The sequence below is a fragment of the Cydia strobilella genome, chromosome 18 (genome assembly GCF_947568885.1).
Source record: "Cydia strobilella chromosome 18, ilCydStro3.1, whole genome shotgun sequence".
Lineage (NCBI taxonomy): Eukaryota > Metazoa > Arthropoda > Insecta > Lepidoptera > Tortricidae > Cydia > Cydia strobilella.
In genome coordinates this window covers 13092265-13110758 of record NC_086058.1, presented here as the reverse complement: position 1 = coordinate 13110758, position 18494 = coordinate 13092265, and the positions used below count along the sequence as shown (strand labels likewise).

Genomic DNA, 18494 nt, shown 5'->3' with positions numbered 1-18494 from the left:
TATATTACATTTTTACTTACTTACACAAATCCACCACCACCACCTCAGTCTCGTACTATTGGCGCTTGAACGCATTAGGTGCTCTATAGTTAGAGGTAGTCCTCGACAGAAATGGGTGTCTTTCATCCCTTGGCTAACAATCAAAACAACAAAATAACAACAACAATAAAAGAGCTTGTTGCGCCGTAGCGCGCTACCAAATAATACTTAGTACACATTCTGTTAGCTCAATACAATGTTCATAAGAAACGAACTGATTTGAAATTACACCCTGCCTAAACGCGGGATAGGTCTCTGTTAAGCTGTGTTTCCACCTGAGATGAGTGATGATTAGCGAGAGATGTGTTTTTAAGAACCAAAGGGCCTGTTTCACAATGTCCAAGTAAAGTCCTGAATAAGCTACTTGCCACTTATCTGACTAATAAAATCATCGTTGGCGTTAACAATCTCCAAATAAGCTTTATCTGCTGGATAAAGTGCTTTTTTGTAGGAAATTTTATCTGGCAGTTAATTTATTTGTTAATTAGCTATCCAATACTTTACTTGGACATTGTGAAACAGGCCCAAAAAGAATCACTGCACGCTGAGCGAGGAAAACAAATGAAGTGATTCTATTAGTTCTTAACAAACACATCCCTCGCTACGCAACCTCGCTCATCTTAGGTCGAAACGCAGCGCAGCCCTTAGATACCGTTCGAATTCAAACTACACCAGATTTACTGCTGCGCTGTAATATGCTACCGCAAATGTCACAAATCCGGGTTGCAACATCTTTTAGGTACTGTAGGGACCTTTAGTACACCCTACTAAAGCCCTTATCCTACCCATAGTACTAATTAAATCAATAGAATACTTATGAAACAGAATTGCATTCCTTTTGTTTCTTTCGATTTCAGAATGAGCCTTAGGAGTTAGGAGGATATATACACGAAGATAATACACAACAGCCTTTCAAAGCACTTCGGCACAGACATCTTTGAATTTCCCTCAAATGACCACGCATGCGCACAATATATGTGTCAGGGTCGTGTCGTGACTCAAGGTCATCGCTATTTCTACAGCAACCCGACTCCATACTTGACATTTCGTACCCCAATATCGGCTCCGACAGTCGTATTTGAGGAATAAATTGTGTTTTCCGTGCCCAAATGGACCTGGTCCCACCGTTTACTGTTCAAGGTAGGAAAAAAGTGCATTAAGTGCATATGATTTCCTTTTGAGGTTATTTTCTAAGCTTCTAAATCGTAGTTGTGTATTTTCTTTGTTTGTCGCTGTTTTCTAGGTTTCTTGTTGTTTGTTACGGTTTTTGATGGATTTATATAATCAAGTGTGTTGTTGTTGTTAGGTTATGTGTCTCATTTTGACATTCGACAGTAAAGGTCTGTTTTCACATTGATCAGTGTTAAGTGCGAGTTCATACATATGCCACTAAACGCAAGTAGTAAATGTATGAAACCTCACTTAACACTAATCAATGTGTAAATGGCCTAAAGTCGAATCATTATTATTGTTTTTTTGCTACCTATGTTTTTTTGACAGCTAACGACTGTTTGTTATGTAAATAATTTGTTTTGGAGAATTATTAATAATTAATAATTATTAATAACTACAACTTACCTTTTTTCAATGCAATCAATCGAAAATCCCTTTAAAATAGACAGGAACCCAATTAACTACTTAAACTAAGTGATATTCTCTTGTTTTATTTGCTAGTTAGTAAAACTTGGATAGTAATTAAATATTCAGGTCAATTAGTATTCTCTGGTTCCCTAGCAGCGGCCAGCGAGTAATAAAGAATCTGATCTGTAAGAATTTCGCTTACATTTTAAGGACTTAGTGTGGTGTTGGTAAACAAAGATTCTCTGAAAATGTATGGTACTTATTACAAAATATTGTTTATGTTTAGAACAAGAAATTTACATTAAGAAGGGTTGGCAATAAACGTGCAGAAAAAAATATCAAGATTTTATGGGAAATGTAATTTTTAAAATTTCTCTAGCAAATTGCAAATTACGATGAAAATTATAATTTATCTCTATCTTACAAATATTCCATTGTCGACCAAATTAGATAAACACTATTGTGTACTTTGTCACATACTAATTTTATAAAGTTTATAAAATACAGTTTGATACATTTTTCATTTTCAGACATCCCGATTCCTCGCATTATACTCGTACCTACTAACCTAGTTTACAACTATCAACTATTACTCATGTAATCTACCTATTGTAGGAGGAAATTTTTGACTGGACTAGTTTGTTATTAATAATTTTTTATATACTAAGTGTATACAGTTTAGGTTTACTAGGTTAGTTTTAATTTTATAATATTGTTTTTATTTATTATAATATAGATAATTACAATTAAATATATACTTCTAACAGAAGAATCATTATAAACAATGTACCTATTTAGAAGGACACTAATATGTAATCATTTGAGGTAAATCACCAACTAACACCTTTCACCAGCTTCCTCGTTCTATTTACCCTGTTGAGTTATAGTTATAGCTCCTGCTAATTTAGTACACTTATGCTGTTAGTCTACGCAAAAGTACAAAAATACATTTGCATACAAATACAGTCGTTCTCGTAGACTTTGTTAAACGACACTTCGGTATAAACTGATTGTTTGACCCACTTAAGGGAATATGTATGGAATAGAAAGTACTATTCCATCTTATCTAGGTTATAAATAAGTAAATTCTCTACGCAATTGCCATTAAAGCAGACACTTATCCTGCTTTTAATATTAACCTCATACAACTTTCTTAAGTAGGTACTGCTTTTAAACCCAACGGCATTCGTAAATATTGAAAAGTGCCATTCAAAGTTACGAAATCAGTTTTACGTGTACCTGTACACGTATCACTGTACATTCTCTTGGATACCGTGTATTATCTGATAAGTTGCTCATAATTTAAAACTATTTTTCTTAAAAGAAAACAAATTTTCCAGCTGCATGCAGCGTCCAACCTCTAGAAGACTACGACGGCCCTAGAGCTCCTCTGCTCCGGCAAGTTTCCCTGGACGAAGAACGTCGTGACGATTGCCAGGGGCACTGGCGGGGCTCCCACCTCCTCGGCGAGGAGGAGGAGAAAGGGATCAGGCTGTTCCGGGCGCTGTTGCTGCACTACCTGAGGCTGGAGGAGCTCAGGCCCCCGCCGTGTATTGTTGCAAGTGCTAGACCTGACTCAAGGTAAGTATATACTAGGGTTTAAGAAGGCTGAGATTGATATTAGCCCAAGATATTTTTTTGAAAAAGTACAGATGATTTACCCCCAAACTATGTAAGGTGTATTAATGAAAGGAGCTCAAATACCAAAGGAAATAATCATTTACTGTGACCATTACAAACTTATAAATTTCAAGCAAAATGGCCACACCTTAATAAAGGGCGCATCCGGTCGACGTGAAATGCTTACAGAGTTTATTAACGATATTTGTAGTTTGGGTGATATAAAGTGGAACTTTTATTATGCATGTTTTCCATTTAAACTGCAACAAATATTAAGAAATTACGACAATTTTCAACATATCATATCACAAATACAGATCGCGTCAGATATTTTGTCGCATTTATCATGTGTGCAGGACAGGTAACGTAGCTAACTAAGCCCGCACTTACAGTAGATTTAGGGCCAGTTGCAACAATCACATTGCCTGATCAACGTCAGTCAGCAATGAAGTATGAAACTTCGTAGATACAGTAGAATGGTATACGTTTAGCCCAATTAACCTTCAGGGTCCATTTGTAAGGTAATTTATTTCAAACACCGTCGCATTTTAATTTCCAGGGGCTGGTGGATGTACTGGCGGGACTGGCGAGCACTCGAGCGAGCAATCAAGAGGTTCAGGAACACGAAGGCCAGAGGTCGGCTGGCTGAGAGGGCTGAGGATATCCCCCTTCTCTGCCTCGACGAGGTTGCCTTTGAGGACACCATGCAGGAGCTTTGTCAGGTACCAACAGTTCAGGGTACAGTAAAACCACCATACTGTAGTCCAAAATCTCCAACCATAGTCACCATCTATATATAGTTCATGCAACGTAACATGCCTCATTGTTCAAGAATACATTTAGCGTTGCGAATGTGTTCATGCACAACCTAATAATTATGTTAATTTTAACTATAAAACGCACAACTGGATTCTTTGGCATGTAGGTATGTAATATCACAGACAATATAACTCCGTAATAGATGTCTATAGTCTAAGAAGAAAACGTGCCTCGTAAAAAAGCAGAAAATTCTATTCTCATTCAGATGGCGCCACACCTTTTAGCCGACTCTCGGCCAGATGGCGACACGGGTTGATACTTAACACATATCAGCAAAAGAACATGGTTCAAAATGGTCATTTAGCTTTCTAAAACTTTTTGTCTCGTGCCAAAAGATGGCAGTAAATTTTGTAAACGCATAACATGACATCGTAATTTTTAAAATGTCGATAGATGGCACTTTATTCAATTATCTGTGTAAATCAACAAATAAATTGTCAAAGGACTGTCTCATTTCAAACATAGACAGAGAGAATCATACTATCTTTGTCTTACACCAGTACTAGCACCCGAAAGAAAAGGATGAGTAAATATTTTTTTTTGTTCTTATTTACTGACAAATGCTGAATGCTGAGAGTATGTAACTTGATGAAACCAAAGTGTGATAACTGCCTATGACAAGGACAAACTATAACAGCGCTGTCTCTTCTTCTCCTATTCAAACTATTGAAAGTTCCATAACACTTGATACATTTCGTTTGGCTTTGTTTTTTTTATTATTATCTTTTTTAATGAATAAAAATGTAATCGCTGAAAGCCGCTGCAGTAATGTCGCAACAGTCATCCAGCTGCAGTCTACATCCGAATGTCACCTTTAAGTTTAGTAGGTTATTAGATTTAATTTTAGTGCTTTTTAGGGTTCCGTATCCAAAGGGTAGAAACGGGACCCTATTACTAAGACTCCGCTGTCCGTCTGTCTGTCACTAGGCTGTATCTCATGATCCGTGATAGCTAGACAGTTGAAATTTTCACAGATGATGTATTTCTGTTGCCGACAAATACTAAAAAGTACGGAACCCTCGGTGCGCGAGTCCGACTCGCACTTGGCCGGTTTTTTAAGGTTACGTACCCAAAGGGTAAAAAACGGGACCCTATTAGGTACTTGCTATTACTAAGACTCCAGTGACTCCACTGTCCCTCTGTCTGTCACCAGGCTGTATCTGAACGTAATAGATGAACCGTGATAGCTAGACAGTTGAAATTTTCACAGATGTCTGTTGCCGCTATAACAAAAAATACTAGAAAGTACGGAACCCTCGGTGGGCGAGTCCGACTCGCACTTGTCCCGGTTTTTTTCTTAGGTTGCTTGTTTCGTTTCGTGTTAGATTTAATACTTACACATTTTTCAATTTGGCCATGGTTGCGTTGCTTGCCGACGGTACATGGTTGCAATATTTAACTTGTTAGAATAAATAATATAGGTACCTATAGTTTTTTATTTAAGGTGGTTCGATTTTCATACAAAATTCAATCTGCTTTAATTAAGGCACTACACACTATTACTACACAAATATTTGCTCATTTATCTACTTTCGAATATTCGTTTGCGCTAAATTAATAGAAAAACTTTGTTTCATACAGAAATCATACATAAATCAACGTAATTTTTTCATCAATTTTACGTATGTCTGTGTCACAAATGTCGTGTACAAATACGTTGCGTGCGGCGTTGCCACTCTATGACGTTGGCGACGTTGCCTGGCCGACCTGGCAGGATTTGCATTGCCGTCATGTTTAGTGCATTTTTATTTGACAGTGTTGACACTGACACATAGGGTCATGTTTATTGTGACATCAATTTGTTTGTATAAATTGAAAATGATAGCAACGTCTAAATCAAGTTACAAAAATCATCGGTGTTCTAGTCCGCGAAAATCCAGAAAAATTCAGACTCAATTGAAGCGGAATTCATGATGGTGAAGTTTCGTAAGGTAGGTACAGTTTCATTCCTTCATTGTACATTGTAATTTTCTCGTGCCGATCTTTTTAGAAAATAATTCTCACTTCTTCCGTAATGGTAGATATAAGCAGTGAACAATACCTATATAATGTAATTATTACTGTTTTAGTTGCCGAATAGTCAATGTGTCACTAACTCTAGGTTTTTTTTAGGTATTGTGCAAAATGAAGAGGCATTCTTGGAAATATAATGTTTTCCTTCATTAGCCAGAAAAAATCAGGGCATCCTCACTGCAATAAAGTAAAATAAAACATTTCCTGGGGATGAAAATTATGGAATTTTGTCTATGAATGAAAAACACAATTATTACTAGGTAAGTAAATGATAACTTTATTAGAATCCATATTGTTGCATCATCTTTCTTCCTATAACATTAGAGATTTTGTGCTATCATGATATTATTTTTCTTTCAGGTACAGGGACAACTACGGATAACAAATATGAAAAAATGTTATTTCATTTGTTGTGTGAATCCATCTACACCAACAAGACATCCACTGCTGGACATAGGCCTCCCCAGGGATCTCCACAACGACTGGTCTTGCAAGACCGGCCAAAATATCGAGAAATAAATAATATAAATAAACATGATAAATATCCCGTTTTCTATAATAGTTATAATTAGAAGGCCATGCAATGTTGTTACTCACTATATCTACTTGAATAAAAAAAAATATATAAAAAGTTTTAATTTTGTTTTACAATTATTGCTTTATTATTAGTACATTACGATACAAGTGCGAAAAGTAGGAAATTGGCAACGAGTGGCGATAAATTGAAACACGACCGAAGGAAGTGTTTTAATCGACACGAGTTGCGAATTACCTTTTCGCACGTGTATTGTACAACGTTTTACAGTACATAATTATGGCCCTTTACATTTTCGACATATGCACGTATTGTACTAATTACCGCACTAGGGCGGTAACGTGTATGTAGCACCATATGTACTAAAAAGTATTTTACAGTACATATGGTGCAACTTTCTCGCCCTAGTGCGTAAAGAGCACTTTTCATGCATATGTCGAAAGTTTAAAGGGCCATATGTACTGTAAAACGTTGTACGATACACGTGCGAATAGGTAATTCGCAACTCGTGTCGATTTAAAACACTGCGGTCGTGTTTTAATCTGTCGCCACTCGTTTCGAATTTTCTCTTTTCCGCACTTGTATCGTAAATAACTATTGTCTATCTATCTATCTATACAGTTTGACCCGGGTGACTTAAGCTTTATCATGCTATATCTTTAAACAACTTTTAAATCTTAAGTAAGATATTATATTCGAATATTCTTCTTCTACGAAGTTGGTTTTATATGAAATTATTCCGTTCTCGCGTTGAAGCGGGCGGAATGAGTAGAATTTTTAACTTCTGTATGCCGTGCCGTCATAGTAGTGGAGTCAATATAAAGTTTAAGTTACATTAAATGCACACTCAAATTTTTCTACATGGGTGAATTCTATATCATATTGAATACCCGTCTGCAAAGTAACAACTTGATATCAGTTCCCGTTTTTGAGAAATAAAACTTTTTTTTTAAATCTTTTATACTACTTAAACAATAATTCCCACATAAGATATTTTTCGTAGAATGGGTTATGAAGCTTATACGACTACACGGTCAGAATATCTCTCGACAATAATGTAAATTATAGATTTATTGAAACAAATTATTATTTTGTAAGTTTTTCATGACCGAGGAACTCCCACACCGAGAGAAAAGTTTACTATGGTGGTTATGAAGTAGTTGTATCGATCATGTTTAAAAATCTCTCGAGTCACTACTATATTTGTAGAATAGCAGCAAGATTTTGGAAACAAACAGCAAATAATGTTCTGCACAATTAATGGACATTTCTAGTTTTTTGCCAGTAACTGCACAAGTTATGGAAGAATAACGTATTCATTTTTCTCTCGATAATTAATTCAATTTCCAGCATAAAAAAATTAAAAAGTATGCGGTATTTCCAGGCATTCACAGAGGCCAATTCGAACTTTATTTAAGATGTCAATATCATTTTGTTATCATTCGCCCGACCGTCTCGCTCGCTCCAAAACATATTTTAACTAGTACGAGCGAAACGCACACGCAAATTAAAAAAATGATATCTTTAATAACAAAGTTCGAATTAGCCTCAAGGTATATTAGGAAAGTATACCTTATGGCTTATGGCATTGCGTTAAGGTTCAATAGTTCAATGCATTAAGTGTCTGTCTTTATATGAAAAACGATAGCTGTCAAATTTTTATATCTATTCACAAAACGTTTAGAATACTGGATGCTGTGTCAGATATAAGTAGACCCTTGAAGTCTTACAACTATCTATTATGCTTGATCTGAATCTTACTGGTTAGTAAGGACCGTCCACTTAGTTATACTTCGAATAGCCGCCTGGACAAATTATAAAGCTAATTTCGAATTTTAAATTTTGACAATTCACGAGAAGAGTAACGTAACGTCAAACGATATGTTTGTCCCTTTTCAACGATCCTGTCATCCGATGCTTTTAGTAGCGGGAGCTGTGAGAGTGAAAAGACGCAAATGTCAGCAATTCTTACCGCTTGGTATTTGTCAGCAAGCGCATCGCGACATGAAACCAGTATGAACCTGGCCCTCGATTACGTATAATTGTAAGGAAACTTGGGATCAAGTTATATTAGTCTAAGGTCTAACAGTTGAGAATAAGACGTGCTCTGAATATACAGTGTGGAATTTTTTTATGGGCCCTGAAGGGAAAGTGCCTTAAAACCTTAAGTTAGCTCATTTTATTTTTAAAAAGAAACAAAACTGCATTCAAAGGTTTTTTGAAATTCGCTTGTCTCGCCTGGGAATCGAACCGACTAAAAATTCCAAACAATAAACACTCCCTATTTTATTCTACTAGTCGATACCACGTCGATACAGTTAATGTTAATGATAACATTTCTTCAAGAAACATTAGGTCTTACACTCGTCTGTCGTACAAAATTTCCATAAAATCGAATATTTAGTACTCAAGAATATTTTTAGACAAGCAAAATTGAAAAAAAAAAAATTAAAAACCTTTGAATGCAATTTAGTTTCTTTTAAAAAATAAAAGAATGACTCCTTTAAGTAAAATGAGCTAACTTAAGGTTTTCAGAGAATTTCCCTCCAGGGCCCATTAATTTGATTATTAAATTATAGTGGTAAGTAAGCGCATTGAGTATGCACTTTTGTCTCAGGCGATGCCGCTTGGCACGATTGATTGTTCCTTAGGGCAAATAAAACTGATTCAGCCCGGTAGCCACGAGATCGTAACGCCCCCCAAAAGGGGGGTGAAAGGGTCGGCTCCCCAAGTCCAATCTATGCTATATTTCTTCCTGTTCTTAGCAACTAGGGCAACTTATATATCATTTTCGTATAATTTAGGAACGAGGAATTCATTTTTGAAAAAATTATTAGACCTTTCCATACAAAAAAAAATGAGTTGTTTACAAAAAATTTAAATGTTATGTAATTTTTTGTGACAATTTTTTGCACTAAATAAAAAAATGGACAATGTAGCCCATTTATTGTTCATTCTGGAAAATATCACTTTAAAGGAATAGCTGCCGAAACGCCTGTCAAAAAAGAGGCGTTTTTTCTTACTAAGCGGCGTTTTAAGTTTCCAAGTTTTTATTCCTTACTTGTTGTTTTTATTCCTCACTTGTTGTTTTTATTATTTTGTCGCAACTGTGTTAAAAAACGTCGTTCGATACACGTGCGGAAATGTCATTCTTCACTCGTCCCGAGTCTTGCCAAGATACCTATCTCGGTACTCGTGAAGTAATGACATACTTTCCGCACTAGCATCGAAATGTACTATTTATTTCATTTGGGCACCAAGAAGTATGTTGGTAGTAAACCTTTTTGCGAGTAAAATAGTATGTAATAATGATTTAATATAATATTGTTAATTAACTAAAGTTTCATTATTGCGTCATTTCATCTCATAACCCTACTACCCATTGAATTGAATGACCTTTTTCACGTTTTCTGCAGCAATGCAGTCGACTGCAGCAATATTGAAGCGCGACATTGCTGTCGACTGCTACGGCAGTAGCCGTAAATGTCAAAATCAAATTTCCTGTCTGGATTTTGACGTTCATTTAAAATAAATAATCAAAGGGGATCATCGATTTTGGGCCCGGAGGACAAACCATCGCGTATATTATGGTACACTACACAGACGGTTACAGTAATTATAAACGCATTTGATTACGGAAAAAGATATAATATTGGGTCTAAATGAAACGGGAATGTATTATACAATAAAATAAATTATATCTATTATTAATTTCCGTAAATCACACCATCATCTTTATTAGCATAGCATAGCTTAACGCTCAATTTCGCACAAACCGTGAGGTTTTCACTAAGGAGTTTAAAATTCTCTTTGCACTAAACTTTATGGTTGGTAAAAAAGTCTGTATTCTAATTTGGCACTAACTGCCACTGTCTGTCATTGCTATGTCATAGCCTCATAGCTGACATACGTGAGATATATGCCGCAATGTATGCATTGCGCGTTTTATCGGAGCTTTGCCTGAGGTGTGTTAAGTAAGCGCGCAATCAAAATTAAACATGCGTAAACAATCGTTACGCGTACCGATGAAACTGGGTAAGTTAGTCATGGGAGAATTAACGGTCGACCGCATCGCGAACTCTCGGCAGTTCAAGCGGACCGATCGTCTACCGCGAACATTGAAGTGAGACGGAGATATGGAAGTCGATCAAACGTTCTCTACAGTGAATCAGTACCCGTCAGTTAGTGCCTGAGTGGGTAATTTAAATAGCTTGGACGTCGTAATAATTATGGTTGTATTCCATACAATATTACATATACGTGAGATTTTTTTTGTTATTACACTAACATGAGTAAGAGATTTATGAAGGTGAAACAAAAGTCGAGTGTCCATTTTCTATAAGCAACAAAAAAAAATTCGAAACAAAAATGGTTAATAGTAATTAAACGGATTCATTTACGTTAGAGATTTTTTTGTAGAATATAGTAAATATAAAGAGCATAATTAACATGTAATTTTTATGTACAGATTAGTTGTTATTTTTATGTAAAAAAAAATTTTTATAAAGAAAGTTATTGGGGGCAGGTTTCTGTGCCAAGCTGGAAGAAAATATAAATACTTAATGAGTATATGCCTGAGAACAGCATATTAGAAAATCTCTAGTGTGGGGATTGATGTTTTGGTTTATTTCTCTATTTTAGTAATAATTTGGATTTATAAAAACAAATTGACATATTTTGTGGAGATTTTTTTCAAAATATATTATTTGTAACATAGGTAATCACATCTCAAAAAATCTCTAATGTGAGAATTAATGTAGATTTCTCATACATTTTGAACTGTGCGGACCGGCCTATAGTGCTGAGTGCATCTAAAAGTGTTTTTTCTAGGGTTCCGTACCCAAAGGATAAAAACGGGACGGTTATTACTAAGACGCCACTGTCTGTCTGTCAGAGTGTCCATCTGTCTGTCACCAAGCTGTATCTCATGAACAGTGATAGCTAGACAGTTGAAATTTTCACAGATGATGTTGTTGCCGCTATAACAACAAATACTAAAAACAGAATAAAATAAATATTTAAGTGGTGCTCCCATACAACAATTGTGATTTTTTTGCCGTTTTTTGCGTAATGGTACGTACGGAACCCTTCGTGCGCGAGTCTGATTCGCACTTGGCCGGTTTTTATATAAAATAAGTCATTTATTAAAATGTATGCAATTATTTATATGAAAATAAGTACCGTCATTCATATAGATTGTAAGCTAACACAAACAATTTCTTAAAAATAATCATAAGTTGCCTTGAGAACCGGGAAGAACCGGGAATCCCGGTTCCGGCAATGCCCAGAACCGGGAAATGAAATTCTTGGTACCGGGACCAGTATACTGCATGCCCTAGTGTGGAGTCTAATCAGCGAAATCGACTATACAAGTATACACTCGCGTTCGCGCGGCGGCTTCGCGCCGCGTAGTCTGGAGCGGGCTGGATATTGACGCTTTCTTTTCTGTATCGTCTCAACCACTCGAGTCAAACCTAGTCAAACAAGCTGTAGTAAGAACTGTCAGATATGACAGTTGACAGTACAACGTTTAATGGAAATGGAACATGATTTTATGGTGTTTCCTAAATGTCTAGCTTCTGCTCAAACTCAAGAGAGCATCCTGCGGACACTGCTCTCCATGCTCATCTGCAACTCCACAATTTGCATGATGTTGGACATAGTGCTTCTTGTGGTTATGTTAAGGGTCTCCGGCAAACTCGGTTCTCCATACAGTAGTAGTTCCGCTCTCATTTAAAACGACTAGCTAGATTTGTCTGAAACTTTGTACTTACAATAGGATAAGGTATATCTATGTCTGTAATTAGTTTATGTAGCTTCAGATACCATAGTTAAAAAAATACAGCGAATTTAAGTTTTTCATACAAAACTTGTTTTTGCTCTATTTCGTTTGTTTTATATAGGTACTGGAGCTATATAAACTAATTTCAGACCTAGATATACCTCATGTCTTTGTATGTGCAAAGTTTCATTCAATACATAGTTTTAAAATAAGCAACACCCTTAACCCTTAACTGGCCATTGGTAAACCTTATCTCGTTTCAGTAAGGCATGCAAATGGTCAGTTAACGGTGTTTTCGATGGTAACTAGCAATTGTTTGACGTAACTAAAACGATGAAGCATCTTGTGTAGAATTACCAGTCGAATAGAATTGTTAAGAAAACTAAACAATGAATATTTTGCTAAATATTTATCGGATTCAATAATAAATACTCAAGATGAGTTCAAAATAAAAAATAAAAAATCTGTTGAGGTGTCTCAGGTTTATAAAAATGTATTATGATGTATATATATACATCTTTCTCTCTCTTTAGCCCGTCTACCCTTCGGGTGTAGGCCTTCGTCATTTTACCTTTTATGGTCTCTCAATGTGATTCCTACCAGTTTTCTCTTTCGTACCGACTGGTCAATGCTCAATTTATATGATAGGTCCTTGGTAAAAACCCAGGTTTCAGTTCCATACTAAGTACTAAATATATACCGGGTGTGGCCTACAACATGAGCAAATAATTTAAACATGGATTATACTCCTCAAACGATGACACTTTATTTCAATAACTTTTAATAATTATGAAATCTTTAGGCTTCCAATTTTCCTATTAAATATTATCTTCAATGGACGCTGTCATCAGTGTTATTGATGTTGCTTATCATGCTTTAAACAAAATTCGCAAAACATAGCATATTCTTAGTATTAACTGACATATCTATAATAATTCAATGTTTTTAATAACAATAATAACTGCATCAATAAATTGCCCTGATATTTTAAATAAGGTAATATTTGTAAAACTTGACAATTTAAAAGTGCTTGTTATTAAGTGCTTGTTATTAGGCCTATTTCAAAAAAAATATTTTGACTTGACTTATTATGTGAAAATAATAGGTCTAAATTTAAAACTATAGTTGGTCAAACCAATTTGTCAGTCAGTAACAACCAGGAAAATTATACTCATCCCTTTCTTTTGGGTGCTAGTACTAGTGTAAGACAGAGATAGTATCTCTGTCTATGTTTGAAATGAGACAGTCCTTTGACAAACTATATGTTAAAAAACACTACCGCAATGTTTTGTAGTACTTAATTGCACTAATACAATTAAGTTAGTTAAATAAGTTAAGTAATAGGTAACTAGATTTTATTGAATAAATAAATAATAATAAATATTAGTATAAACTTTTAAGCATGCTAAAAATACAAAATACAAGTTATATTTAAAAGTCGCTGAACAAATGTAGGTCAGTTTGAAAGCCACAGCCTACAGTTTAATTTTTTGCTCGTGTTACAGGCTACACCCGGTATATATTTATTGGTGACTTTACTTCTTATCATCTGCATGTCTATCAAGTAGGTAAATGAATAGCGAACTTGATTAACCAGCATCTGTGATCTAGCGACAGCGCCGGGTAGGGTAGGGTAGGGATAGTAAATGCTGCTCAGGTTGGCCGTATGCTTGTTTGCCATTCGACTAATGACTGATATCTAATATTCATTAAGAAGTTGATAACAATACAAATAATTTAAACTTCAAGAAAGTTTAAATTATTTGTAAGGCCATCAGTATTGATCAGACTATATTCAATCTCATATGGTGTCTGTACAGTCAACCAATTTGATTCTTAGGTCACTATAGAACCTTATCGCTAAAGCGATAAGCAGCAGTTAAAACTGCTCTACTCTACTAGATACATTAGGGTGGTTCACGTTTGTATGGGAATAATTCAAACTCTAGCAAGAAGAAGCGACACCCTTTATTTTTATTACACTTTTTATGTTGATGGAATACACCAAGTTTTGTAACCTTACCTCAACTACAATGGGGTGCTCAAACTTAAAAAGGTACTTACTTATAAATAAAAATATAAAAAAGAAAAACTTATTTTTTTCAGATTTCATACAACATAAAAATTTCAAAGTGGTTGAGCACCTCCTTGTAGTTGAGATAAAGTTACAAAACATGGTGTATTTTACCAGCATAAAAATGTGACAAAATAAGGAGGTGCCCCGTCACTCAAAAAGTATATAGTAGAGGATCAAATAAAATTGATTCATTATGACATAGTGGCCTAGGAATCAAATTGGTTGACTATACCTGCATTTAATACCGAATATACGTTATCAGCTTAAACATTTAAATTATATATATATACATTATATTCAATTCAACTTCATATTTTTTTCTTTGCGCCACCCACCATATATTCTAATTCTACTGTCTCCAATACCCAAAGGTTGTCTGGAAAAGATGGCTCTTAAGCGATAAGACCGCCTGTTGTTACCTCTATCCAATTGTCTTTGTTTATGTTACTGTGAACTATGTGAGGTGTGCAATAAAGAATATTGTATATATCAAAAAATATGTTATCTGCACTGCTGTACCCAAAGGTACAAAGATCTTGACAAATCAAGATTACTGTCTGTTGGAAATTTATATGTTAGAGTGAAACCAAAATATGGGTCACATTTGTATAGTTTAAATACAAACTGAATTTGGTAGTTAATTCCAGTTGAAGAATAATGTTTGTTGAGTGACTTTTTATGAAGTACCTAAGCATATGGTCGAGTAAATCATTTATTATGAAATACTTACTACGAGAATTGAAATAGGTATCATCATCATCCTGTCCTGGCCGGTTTCGGCCTCGGCGTCGGCGACTGAGTTTGTACTGGCAAGTGAGAGCGACGTGACGATATTGAGCTCTCAGGTAGCTGACAGCCTATTTTTGCAGTAAATGTACGGCCACACACACATATCATGCCCTTAAATTACTGATTACACAGCTTCAAGTAATAGTAGCAGGTAGACTTGGTACGAGAAGAGCAGTATGTAAAATTAGCGCAGCAAACCCCTACGCCAGATATTAAGATGGGTAGGTAATGGGTAAATAGGGTACCTGAGTTGACAATCCATAACGATAACATTAACCGATCTTCATCATTGATCGGAAAACGGAACATTGAAATGTTCCCTTGGTAATTTCTACATTGATAATATGCGCATTTCGACATTTTGGCTTTGTTTGAAACAAGTTTGAAAAAATAAAGTGCCAATCAACGGTAAAACAGGTGACATTGACACCTAACGTCAAATCGTCAAATTGCTTTATAATCTATGTAGGTGACATCTTATATTTAGCGCCATCTGTTATAACATATTGACAAAAATTGGCTGGGTAAAAAGCTACCGTAACGTGGTGAACGCCTGTGAATTCTGAACGCAAAACGCAAATGCAAAAGGACGTAACTCCATAGAAAAGAACTACTAGGGCCATCTAGTGAACTGAGAGCAACTTAAATAGTTGGTTACACAATTGACTTAGACTATAGACATCTATTACGGAGTTATATTGTCTGTGGTAATATGTATAATATATTAAACTACAGCAAGGTAACGATTACGTTTATATTAGTAACGGTTTTAAAGATATCACTATTAGACACCTTATGACGCTATTGTTTACTTAATGTGCTGGAGCATCACATCGGTGGGGACTGGTCTCTCTATTCTTTTTCCCGCAAGTTTAATCAATTTTGTAACACACATTCCTGCGCAAGTCGTAACCATATCACTTCCTTAGCTTGTTGTGGTGAATAGTTGTGCAATATTTGTAATATTCTGCAGGCCTGCGCCCACGTCGAGCAGCGAGCGCTGGTGGTCCTGGCGTTCCTCTGCGAGGTGTGCGCGCGCGCCGTGCGGGTGGGGGGCTGGTGCCGCGCCACCGACTGGGCCGCGACACATGTGGCGCAGTACGCCACGCCCTGGGCTATCAGGCATGGCGGATGGGTAAGGGGACTTACTTCAGTATATACCCAAAGTTGAGAGCTATAAAGGTTTCTGATTTGACCATAACCAATTGTAATAGAAGATGGTAAGAAGTTGAATTTACGGTAGCAATACAAATACCCAGCCTAGTGTAGAGTTAGTGTATATTAGGTAGTTAGCTAGTTAGTGTAAGTATATAGTTAGTGTGTATAAAGTTGGCATATTTGTGTTGTAGCATGAGACTTGACCGTTACTTACATTTCTCCCAAGTCCATAAATAAACTAGGAGACCTGTTAACCATACAGGTCAAAAAGTAATAAAATGGACAGAACCTAAGACTCCAGACACTGATAGTCTCCCAACCGTATATTCGATTACAGAAAACTACTAAGCTAAGGTAGATGAGGTGATGGATAGGATAAGGAATGAGTATATAAGAGGAAGCCTGAAAGTAACACTCATAACCGAAAAATTAAGGGCAAATCGCCTAGCGTGGTACGGGCATGTGTTGTGGCGGGATGAAGTCATGTGACGAGAAAGGTATTACGAATGAATGTGGAGGAAGGTACGAGGAGAGGAAAACCGAGGAAAAGGTGGATGGACTGTGTGAGAGATGATATGAAGCGAACGCAAGTGAATGATGAGATAACGGGCGCCACAAAGGTATGGAAGAAAAAGACATGCTGCGTCGAGCCCAAGTGAATAGGACAAGGGCAAGCGAATGATGACTAAGCTGAGGTATCCTAATACTAACACTTAATGGATTTCCTTCACTTTCAGAGTAACGTGGTAGAAAAAGCCGGAGGCTACCGTCGTGAAGAGAGCACACTCCTAGCTGGTGCAGCAGTAGCAGCACTTCTAGCGTTTCTTCTCTTCTGCCGCACTCGTCTGCGACACTCCATCCTCTAAGCATCGCCACACGCACACTTGGATGTCGCTTACCGCATTGGCGGAGATTTTAAATTTCGAAGATATAACGATTTTTAATGGCAACGAATTCAAACAGTCGAGTAAGCCTGTATTGTGTAATTTAATACCTAAACGAAGGGAGTCGGCATTCGCACTATTTCCCCTCTGCCGAGGTACAACTGTGCATGCACACAACTAGCGCGGTGCGTGTTGTGACTCATCCATTCACAATAAAAAGGTCGAGGTGTGCAAGATTTGTCTTTGACGTGTGTCACTTTCTATGTATTTATGTCGTCATTACAGATTGGATTTTGTATATAGTGATTGAGAAGTGCGACTGTGTGCACGTTTCTCCCCGCAAAAAATGACAGAACGATTTGTATTTACCATACAAATCGTTCTGTCATTTTTTACGCTTCTCCCTTCCGACGTGTCGGAAGCCGGTGTTGCTCTAACTGTTGTAAATCATCAAATGATACGGAATTAACTTATGGATGGCTGATAATTGTGGACTTAGTAAAGTTTTGTACGTAGTAGATTAAGAAAAAATGAGCCAAAGGTGTTATTGTATGACAATTATTATAAGTCGTCGTTTAGAATATAGAATTTGAGACCTAATTCATATTCCTAATAAACTTCGCATTTTGCTTAGATTTCGGCTTAGCTCATATTTTAATTATGTTGGCGTTTTGGTATATTTAAAGTATATTCCAATTAAAATGTCACTTAAACTGTATTAACACCTAATTTAATATCTACACTTAAGAAATAAATTTACGTTGAATACCTAACTTTCTGACAATAATTAAGTTGAATTGGCACCTAATTTTCTGACAATAATCAAGCTATTTAGCATGTCTCTTTACCCGATTGCCATGTCAAATAGGGTACTATTGTTTTTAACGAATTTTTAGAACTTTTTTCTACTCTTATTAATTTTTCTTCTTCTTTTTTGTTAATTATTATAATGCTATTGCATTATTAACAAAAAAGAAGAAGAAAAAGGAAGAAGGGTTGACGTGTTATGTTTTGTGTGCATTTACGAAATACATGATTATGATTATCACCTAATTACGTAAATTAGAGATAGAGAATTTGCAAAATATTTCCAATAACCTATTTTTACACATGGCTTGGCAAATGAATGTAAATTGCATTTACAAATTTTGCATAAATAAAGGTACCTAAGGTCTAAAATATAATATTAACATAAAT

At 36.0% G+C, this 18494-nt stretch overlaps 1 protein-coding gene across 1 annotated transcript; it reads left to right on the top strand.

Annotated features, from left to right (window-relative positions):
• Window positions 1-930: 930 nt before the first annotated feature.
• LOC134749572 (uncharacterized) lies at window positions 931-17497 on the top strand. The gene is made up of 5 exons (XM_063684569.1): window positions 931-1179; window positions 2961-3201; window positions 3800-3962; window positions 16229-16390; window positions 17151-17497. The coding sequence occupies exons 1-5, from the start codon at window positions 1149-1151 to the stop codon at window positions 17277-17279; spliced, it is 726 nt and encodes a 241-aa protein (XP_063540639.1). The 5' UTR covers window positions 931-1148; the 3' UTR covers window positions 17280-17497.
• Window positions 17498-18494: the final 997 nt, after the last annotated feature.